This window comes from Panthera leo, chromosome A3 (genome assembly GCF_018350215.1).
Source record: "Panthera leo isolate Ple1 chromosome A3, P.leo_Ple1_pat1.1, whole genome shotgun sequence".
Classification (NCBI taxonomy): domain Eukaryota; kingdom Metazoa; phylum Chordata; class Mammalia; order Carnivora; family Felidae; genus Panthera; species Panthera leo.
Window position 1 is genome coordinate 25,679,716 of NC_056681.1, and position 10,451 is coordinate 25,690,166.

The 10,451-nt window shown below is 49.4% G+C and overlaps 1 protein-coding gene across 1 annotated transcript; it reads right to left on the reverse strand.

Moving 5' to 3' along the window:
- Positions 1–5,929: 5,929 nt before the first annotated feature.
- BPIFA1 (BPI fold containing family A member 1) lies at positions 5,930–10,451 on the reverse strand. The gene is made up of 7 exons (XM_042930127.1): positions 10,211–10,451; positions 9,888–10,047; positions 8,304–8,411; positions 8,012–8,161; positions 7,049–7,133; positions 6,388–6,451; positions 5,930–5,983 (listed from the first exon to the last, which is right to left on the reverse strand). Exons 1-7 carry the CDS (start codon positions 10,368–10,370, stop codon positions 5,943–5,945), a joined length of 768 nt encoding a protein of 255 aa, XP_042786061.1. The 5' UTR covers positions 10,371–10,451; the 3' UTR covers positions 5,930–5,942.

Here is a 10,451-nt window from a genome sequence, read left to right on the forward strand (position 1 = left end):
GAGAGAGAAGGGGTCTGAGAGGCAGTAGACCCAGGCCCTCGTGAGGGAGTCGGGGAAGGGAAAGTGAGAGAACAAGTCAGATCGCTGAAATCTGAAATTAATGGGGGCGCCTGGGTGGCTCAAGTCAGTTAAGCGTCTGACTCTTGATTGCAGCTCAGGTCATGAGCTCCCAGTTCGTGAGTTTAAGCCCTGCATCCGGCTCTGCACTGACAGTGTGGCACCTGCTTAGGATTCTCTCTCTTCCCGTCTCTGCCCTCCACCCCCTTCAAAAAAAAAAAAAAAAAAAACTAAAAAAAAAATCTGAAATTAATCATCAAACAGAGACTGGTCTGTGTTGTAAGGGCAGGGACTCAAGCCCATTTCCTCCTACCCACTGGCTGACATTTAAGGCAGGCGTGCCTCTGAATAGCTGGTCACTGTGAATGGCCTGCCTCCCTCCTTTCCTCCTGAGAACATCTCCACTGGGTAGGACCCCAGGCTTCACGGGGCCAGTTCCTGCCCCCTAGTGGTTCAGAGCCTTCATGGTTTTGATGAGACCTGCAGTCTTCACTCCCTCTGGTAGGTCAACTCCAGCTCACTGGCAATCTTTGACAGTTGTCATGCGTGTCCCATGGAGTCGTCTGTGGCCTCTGTAGAATGCCAGAGGAAATGCCACTGGACAAGACAGGCTCACCAGGGCAGGCTCACCAGGCTGAAGGGCAAGGGCTGTGGGCGAATTTATCAGAGACGAGACAGAGCCTACAGAGCCAGACAGCCTGGCTTTGAATCCTGGCTCCACACTCACCAGTGCGTGTCCCCGGGCAAGTGAGTCCATCTCTCTGTGCCTCAGGCTCTGCATCTGGGAGGTGGGGCAATAACAACACAACCCTCCAGGGCTATTGGATTCATGAGATTAAGCTACCAAAAGCCTAGAGCAGAGCCTGGCGCAGAGTAGGGGCAAAATAGGAGTCTGCTGCTGTTCCTCCTGCCTCTCCTTGCAATGCCTGTGAGGGCCGTGGGATCGTGTTGGGGAGCAGAGTGGGGTGTGGGAGGGGGAGGCACAGGAGGAATGAGCGACAGCTCCTCTGATCTCCCTTCTGTGGGTCTGGTTGCCTCGCTCCTGCCCCAGCCCCACCTGCCCTGGCTGGTGACTTCAGGGATCTGACTCAACTTCTCTGTGCCTCTGCAAAGGGGGGCCAATCACAACAGTACCTACCTCAGAGGGCTGTGCGGAGGATTAAAGAAGCGATTACAAGTTAAACCTGCGATTGCAGAGAATATGAGCCAGAACTTCACCCTGAGTCTTCCTGAATTTCTGACCCACAGAAACCACAGAGCGTCACAAAATGAGTATTGTTGTTTAAGCCACTTAATTTGGGGGTGGCATGGTACACAGAAATAGTAGCTAGGACATGAACATGAGAGGACCCCTTCAGACTTTATCTTGTGATGGAGAGCAGGAGCAAAATTGAATGTGTGCCGTGGTCTATCCCAAGTGAATGCAAATTGCTTCTGAAGTCATTATCTGATGAGGACTGAGAAGAACACGTTTTCCAGATAGATAACTGCACACCAAGCACCAGAGTCTGCATTTAGCCGTTCTAGTAGGATGCTACGACTGGGAGGGTACTTGATTAAGTTACTGGTAGTCCACCATCATCTGCCATAAGCCATTGGGTTTTGCAGATTGGAGAGTTGAGATGGATGGAGTAAGCTGACCCTACCTTGTCCTTCCTACAGAATGAAACTAAAATGCTGGACACAGTGAATGAAGTAGCTCTCTGGGGATTCTGAAAGATAAATGGTGGCAGGTGGCCGCAGAAGGAAGTCATAACTGAAAGAATGAGTGATCCAAAGCTGAGTTTCCTGAGTTTTTATTCCTCCTGTATCTTTCCTCCTGGATTCAAAGGCAGTGTGAGTCATGACACTGTGTGCAGGTGTGAATACAAAAAGCTTCAAGAGAAGTCCTCTCCTTCTGATCCAAGAACCAGGAAGGGGGCTGCCCTACAAGTAGAGACATTGGAGGAAATCCCTTGTTTGAGAACACAGCCCACAGAAGGCAGGTTGGAACTTGAAACTAACTGGCTTAGGCTGAATCTCACTGGGTCAGTTGCTAAACCAAACGGCCCTGCCCCCCAACATTCTCCACAGGATTTAAACAGGACCCAGAGTCTCGTAACATTGTGCTAAAAATGTCTAGGGGCACCTGGGGGGCTCAGTCGGTTAAGCGTCTGACTCTTGATTTTGGCTCAGGTCATGATTTCATGGTTTGTGAGTTCAAGCCCCACATCGGGCTCTACGCTGACAGCATGGGGCCTGTTTGGAATTTTCTCTCTCCCTCTCTCTGTCCGTCTCCCACTCCCACTCTCTCTGTCTCTCGAAATAGACAAAGAACCATTAAAAAAAAACTTAAAAAAATAAAAATGTCTACTACAACAACACATTGGAGACGATCCAATCTGAATAAGAGGAAGAAAGAAAGCGGAAAGAAGCAAGCAGAGCCTCAATAGAGCCAGTGTAGATCATCACAAAAGATCTACATTCATGTCATGAGAGACTCAGGATGACAGAAGAATGGTGCAGAAAAGAACTTTGAAGAAGTAATGGTTAACAACTTTCAGTGAAGTCTCACTTTCCGGATGGCGGTATGAGGAGGCTTGGGGGCCCATCCTCCCGTGAAGCAAACATAACTGGTGAAAACTATAAACCCAGACTGCTCATCTCAGCGCCAACATGTAAAGAGTTCGGAAGCTGTCATTCCCACCTTCACGGTGAGAAAAGAGCTCAATACGGACAATCAGTAACTCTCTCAGGCCTGTCATAGGGCAAACTGCCATCCCCAGATCTGGAGAGACAGGTGAACACATAAAATTACAGCCGAGGTCAGCTTACCTGAAGCAGAGGCTGCTGGGGAGGAACACTTAAAATGTAATTGTGACAAATTGCCAAAACCTGAGTGTGGACTAGCTTGAGAGTTAGAAACCCCCAGTCTTCACATCTGTCTGCCATCTTGACAAAGGTCCTTGGAGGAAAGGCTGTTGAAACTAGGTGAACTCTGAGTCAAGTCAAGTCAAGACAGCCTTGAGAGTGGGATCTTGCAGGGAACTAACAAGGCAGATCAAATAATGACCATTTTATGGGAATGAGGCTTTGAAGTTATTTCAATTCTGTTCTGCCTGTCTCCAGTGGCTTCTAGGCTACTGATTTTCACCAAGATTGTGGGCATTTGGTTTTCAAGTCTTCTGTGAAGTCGGAGAGTGGGAGATGGGACCAGGGTCAATTAAAACGCCCCAGAGCTCACTGTCCTTACCAAGATTCAGCAATTTTAATTGAATAAGCACACCCCAGATTGCTGCAAACCTTTGGTTAATTCAGAGAGTTCTGAAAAAGCTGGTTCTGACAATTTTTTTTTTTTTTTGCCAGCTTTCTCATGGCTTTTCCATAGGAGAGAATTTTTAGAGGTCTTCAATCTGCCATTGTCACTGACATCCTTTTGAGAGAGCTTTTAAAATGTGAAAATGTTATCACTATTTAAAAGTCATGAACGTGTTCTGATTGACCTGGCTGCCTGTCAGACTATTGTGTATCCAGGGCAGTCTTAGACTAGTTAGTTAGGAATTGAAGTTGTTAGCAGAGGGGAAAGACCCATCTGTGGGCTATAGAAAGAAGTCCGAGGGAGCACTGGGAAAATAGTATTCAGAGATGGGCAGTGGATGTGTGTTCAGATAGGAATGCAGTTTGGTGCCATGGCCAGAGGGCAGCAGGACCAGTGCTGATGGTACCAGGTGTGTGTGCCTGTCCTTATTCAGGTTGATTCTTGGGACCTCAGCCAAGGGGGACACTCAGTATTGACTTCATGCCTACCCAAAAAGGGACTTGAAAGTAACTAATGCCTGGACTCTCCTCAAACCCAGTCAGGTCCTGATTGCTGGTTTCCAGTCTGGAAGGTTCTCCTGTACTTTAGGGCACTGACTAGGTAGACAGATGTTCACAATGATCATTCATCTGCTTATAAAATTCAAAGATCTTCTACTTCTGTGAAGGTGGAAGATGTTTCCTTCCTTATGTCCTCACCTGAAGACACCTGCTGGTTTCCTACAATAAACCTTGAAGTTCTGAACTATGTGACTATCTTCCCATGATGCCATGTTGGTTAGTGACAACAGTAGGCGGGTATGGTGGTAGGTCTGGACTTGATGAAAGATGTTTCGCAGGGGTTGAGAAACACCAGCCTGAATCTGGTCATTCTCACAAGGTCAGTGGGGTCTCCCAAAGCACAAAGGACAAGGTTTTTGTGACGTTTTGAGTTTGCCTTTTTGTCATTCTATGACCTGTGCAAGTCATCCACATATCCCCATGGCCTCTGTGCCCTCATCTGTGGAGTAAGACAGTTGGGCTAGTCCTCTAAGGACCTCAAACAATGGTTGCAAAATTAGTTTTTATTTGAGGGGACAACCTTTCCCAGCCTGGGTAGCCCTGTTCTTCATTCTTGCCTCCAATTTTTCATATATTGTATCTGCACTCACTCTCAACTTCCTTTCATCTCTTCCTCTTCTTGGTTTCTAAAAACCAGGCATCTTCCTCCAAAAATAAGACTCTTATGGCATCAATAATCTTTTCATATGCATCTCCAATGACTCTCCTCTATGCCTGTGAACCATGAGCGCTTGGGACCAGTTTATCTTTCCTCCTATACTTCCTCCTTGTCATCCTTATCACCCTCTTGCTGAGAAAACAGAAAAGAAGTTAGTTTAACTGGATGCCAGTGAGCAAAGAGGAGTGGCATATGACTTGTGATCCACCAGATTCCTGGATATCTCCCTCAGGGTCTCCCAGGCACTTCCACGCAGCATGCCCAAAGCTAAAGGTATGATCTTCCTGCTGGAGTCTACTCCTCCCACATCCCTAGTTCCCTTCAAGCTCCCCAACCTGGTACATGGGCAGCAACCTGTACCTCACCTGGTCCCTCACCTACACTCTCAGGTCCACCTCCTGAACATCTCTCAAATATACCATTTCACTTCTTGTATGGCAAACTTGTGCGTCATCATCTATGCCTGGAGTGTTACGTTTATCCCTAACCACTTGTCCACCCATCCTAAGGACCCTAGAGCAGTCGCTCTGAAATCCACACTCATCTGAACATCTCCCTGTCTAGCTGAAAACCATAAAGTTCTATAGTGTAAAGTCCAAACTCTGTTCTATGGCTCCAACCACCCAGGCCGGGGTTCTTTCCAATATACTAGCTCTCAGATGATGGTGAAGAATGACAAGGGCCCCTGTGCAGAGAAAGAGCAACTTTATTTGGTGAGGAACATGGGCTATAACACGTGCCTGTGGGAAAGGAGGGAGAGCAGTTTCCTTGGAGAGAAGGCTGCTCTGGTTCCCACATAGTGGCCGTGTCATTGTCCAGGACATGGGTCAGCCTTCTGTGAGCCCTCGGAAGCTGGGCAGAGAGTGGATTGAGCAGCAGGAAGTGGGTCTGTTGGGAGAAGCCCCCAGTCAGAATGGAGACTGGCAGTCACTGACTTTTGTTGGTATTGGCCCATCATCAAACTTGCCCTCTAAAGGAAGGGGAGGGGGCTGAGAACCTCAGGCTAGCTTCTGGGGCCTGGGGCCAAGGGGACTCCTTGTGCATTTGTTTGAGTGCATTGGTATCCATGTGTACCTATGTGTGGTGTGTGTGTGTATCCATAGCCATGTGTATTTCTCTTTGTAGCTGTGTTGTGGTGCTGTCTGTGTCTCTCCACCTCTGTCAGCATTTCTGTGGACTTCTCTGTGCATCTCTGTGTACCTCTGTGTGGCTGTTTGTCTCCCTTTGGAGATAGTCACTGTCCCAATAGAGTCACTGTCCCAAGCCCCCCTCTGTCCCCTGCCAGGAGAAGAGCAGCAACACCCAAATCCTGGGGATTGGGGAACAGCACTCACCAGTTTGACAGAGGCTGTGTCCCTTCCCGGAAGGCTTAGACCTTGATGACAAATTCCAGCCCATGGATCAGCATGTCTGGAAAATGAAAGAATAACCACTGCAGACCAGAGTGATGATCCCAGTGTGAAGGAGTTCAGAGATATCCCATACTCCCCGGAGGCCTGGGGACAGGCACTGGGAACTCTGGTGATCCCACTAAGCTCGGGTGAAGCTTGGCAGGGCTAACACCTCCTTCCACCAACCAGCTCAGCTGTTTTCAGTGTCGGTCTGCTGGAGGCGGGCGGGGGGGTGGGGGAAGCAAGGCCTATCCATTGACATTATCTGGATAATTAAAGGCAAAAAAAAAAAAACAAAAACCCGCAATGGGGAGAGCTGAGGCTGGAAGGATCTGGCTCTCTCCTATGGTGTGCAGGGATGGGCTCCTTGGGGGAAAATCGCTGTTCTGGAAAGGGAGATAGGCCTTGGAAGTGGGTACTTACCAGCAATGGAATGTACCAGGGTGACGTCCAAGTGGCTGAGAACCTCATTGACCAGAGGGCACACCTGACCCAGGGGCAGAGAGAGGCATTAGGCAAAGTGGCACCTGTAGGGAGGCCCTGGGTGCAGCAGTATCCCAAGGATGGATTCTCTGGGGGAGATTTTCTATCATTTTTCCGTGTCTGAGAGTGTTTGGTTCTAAGCAGTCTCACAGATGAATGCTTACACATTCACACGGGCAGAGGGAGAAAAGGGAGGTGTGTACGTGAAGCGCCCAATCACATGAGCCAGTGTTCACCGTGTGATAGGACACCTGCTTCTAACTAGAGCTTCTCTGGGAGAGGTGAGTTTCTAGTTATAGGAGGCACCCTAGCATAGGCTGGAAGAGTGCTTGCCTACAGCCCTGGTGAGGGTGGCCTGGGAGCTTCCTGGGGCAGGGGCCAATCCATTTCAGCTGTAGTGTGGACGTGCCCAGGGCCTGGCCCACAGCAGGAACCAATCAATGCATTTTGAAGGGTGGAAAGAAGAAACACAGACACATGGTTCAGCGGACAGGGAGACATATCAAACTGAGGGGTTCAGAAAACCTCGCTCCAAGGGATTCTTTCATCCTGAGAAGCTCTATGACCTAAGGATCAGGAGCTGCCACTTTTATTCACTTACCTTGCCCTGTACCAGCTCAGGAAGGACTTCATTCAAGATGCCACTGAGACTGTCGACAAGGCTTTGAACGGGGAGGGGAGCAAATCTGAAAGAGAAAATCCAGGGGCAGTGCAGAGGCCTGGGGTTGGTATGGAGAAGCCTTCAGCGGGGCTACTGTGCCTGTGTCAGTCTCAGTACTCCATGACTAAAACGGGGCCTTGTCCACTCACACCCTCATGCAGGTGAACACCGGGGGGTCCAGCCAAAGGGAGTGGCACCCTACACAGCAGTACATATAGTAGGTATGAATAGAATAAACATACAGTTCCAGCATACAGTAGGTATTCAGTGAGACTTTGTAGAATCCATAAATGGATGAACAGTGCTTAGTACATTGTTGTCATGAGAATTCAACGAGATATGTGTGAAATACAACATATGTGCTCAGTGAATGTTAATCATGCTGAGGACGACTTCTGCACATTATGCATGACTCAGTCTCCCTGTGACAGGTAACTGAAATAAGGAAACCAGGTCGGCTGCATAGCTGTTTTACCCCATACTGGGACAAAGCATTCTCGCACCTGTTGTCTTAGTGGATTCAATCAAGAGCCCCAAAGTGCCTCTGTAGTACGGTGATCTGAGTACGCTGAGACTCTAACTGGGGAGGCACTGTCCATGTTCACACAAGAATCCCTCTACTTCTCTACATGCCCCTCTGGTAGGTGGGCTTGAACTCAGATTTTTGATTGCCTGATCTAGCATAAAACTGGTCAGCCCCACCAAAGAAAAGATGAGTGGCTATTTACCCATCCATCCATCCATCCATCTATCCATCCATCCATCCATCCATCCATCCATCCATCTTCCCACCCTTCCACCCTCCCACTCATCCATACTCCCATTGTTCTGTCTTCCCAGCCATCTGTCCATCATCTCATCAATATTGTTTCTGGGCAGGAGAAGCCACCCCTCTGGCCTCACCCATCAAGCAGAGAGATTTGCAGTCTCCCAGGGGAGTGAGTGCAGTCACCAAGAACCAGGTGGATCTTCCCCTGTTCATTTTTCACAGCTAAAATTTCTGCAGTGATGTTTAGCTTCACAGCCAGCTTTAACAGACTTCCGACCAGGGGCCTGCAGAGGAAACAGTTTGCTGCATCTGTATCTGAGTTGAAAACTCATATCTGTTAGACTCCAACACCCCTTTATGGCTATGCATTGCATCAGGGTCTCCTTTGGTGAGCCACCCTCCCCTTCCTCCCTGGGGTCCACTCACGTATTCACATTGAGGATCATGCCCAAAGGGATGGTGACATAGAGACGATGGCCATCAGGGCTCTGCACAAGGCCTAGTTCCAGGAGCTGGGGATTAGTGATCTTCAGACTGTCCAAGAAGCAACATTGGAGGGAGGAATATTAGCTCCTTCAGCCCCAAATCTGGAAACCACCTTTAATCCAAACTGTACCCATCCCAGAGGAGGAGCTACCCATGAGATGGGATGGGGGAGAAAAGAGGGGAGTCTTGCAGCAAAGGCCACATGAGTTCTGAGTCACACATCAGTGTTTCCCAGCCTCTGCACTGGGTCAGAGCCTAACACACCATGCCCCTCTCTGCATCTCATGTCTATGAGGTATTCCAGGGTGGAGGCTGTGTCTGGATTATATTTGCATCCTGTATACCAGCTCAGAGTCTTACAAAGAAGGGGCCTACTCCATATTGGTTGACTTTGTGGATTGATGAATGGGTGGGAGGATGCATGGGAGAGTAGCTGGTTAGATGGTAGAGAGAATGGACAAATGGATGGATAGATGAGTGGGTGAGTGGATGAGAGTACGTGGAGTAAGTCCCTCACAAACATTTATGGGTAAGAAGCACCTACTGCTTCTGGTTCCTGCCATAACCGTCAGTGGCGGGTCAATCAACAATGGTCACAATCAGATCAAGGAGCAGGAAGTCAGGGAGAATGGAGAGAGGATGGAAGCAAGACTCTCCTCTGAGCCGATCTTACAACCAGTGTGCCAGGTGATTACATCTCTCCTAATCTCCCTGACAGTTTTTCTCTGTGGGTACTATGATCTCATCTTACAGATGGAGAAACCAAGCCCAGGGAGACTGCGTGCCTTGGTTTCCTGTCACCCAGCAAGTACATGGTGCATTTGGAAATCAAACTCAAGGCTATCTGTCTGTCTTCAAGTCAGGGCAAGCGCCTGGGTGGGTAGGAATCTTGGAAATGGCTTTGATCCAGCCCTGTCAAGGACCCAGGATTTGCCAGCTCCCTGGCATCAAACTTCCCATTATTGCCGCTCGCTTAGGGAGCTCTCGGGTGTCTCGTGGGAACCCCACATCAGACTGCTCAGTGGACATCCACTGATGACATAATTGAGGAGAGTTGCATCCACTTTCTTGCTTACATCAAGGGTCACCTGTGTTCTGAAGGATCCCACAGGTGAGGAGAACAGAATTACCACTGTGTGGTGGGAAAGCCTTGGCTTTGGACTTAAGTAAATTAGAGTTAGAGCTCTTGCTTAGCATCACTCTAGTTGTGTAAGCCCAGGCAACTTTCCGTGCTTCAGTTTTTCCATCTGTAAACTGGAGATTATTACTTCGACCTGAAAGGGTTGTGAGGGTTATAGATGATGCTGGGGACTCAAGATATGCATCAGGACTGGGGGCAATCCCCGGTTCAGGAGGGCTGGTGTTCCTCACCAGACTGTGAGAAGGCTGTCATGAGTCCTGGCCTCATGTTCAGACCACCCTCCCCCCACCTCCTCCTCCAGGGCCACTGCCTGGGGCTCCCAGATCTCCATGGAGGTTGTCTGGTGGGGGTGGGGACCAAGGCCCTATTTTATGACTACTCACTCAATGATGTTGTTCAGGACAGGGACCAATGAAGTCACTTTCCCAAGCAGGCCCCCAAGCAGGCCCCCAGAAGTGTCTCCTCCAGTCTTCAGGATGTCCAAGAGTGGAAGGTTTTGTAGAGTGCCCAACAGACCCCCAGAGAGCAGGCCACTGCTGAGACCTGGAAATGGGTGTAGGGGTAGGTCCTTGGGGGGTCAAATCTGACAATTCCAGATCCTCAGCCCCTCTCTCCCAATCATCCCTGTCTCCCTCCCCACACTGAACAGTTGGACACACACACACACACACACACACACGCCTGAAAGAGGTTGTCACAGACTCACCACTTGTTAAGCTTCCAGCAAGATCTGTGTGATGTGGGGCCTGGGGTGGAGTCCCAGCCAAAAGCAGGTTCTGGTCCAGGGGCACGGGCAGGACTTCCATCTGGGCTGTGGTATGGGCCAGCAGCCCACAGAGGACAATGAGGCCCCCAGTTTGAAACATCTTCTGTCTTGGTATCTGTGGATAGAACAATGGGTCTAATGTAGCCCAGATACCAGAGAGGAATTACCCACCATCTGCCTC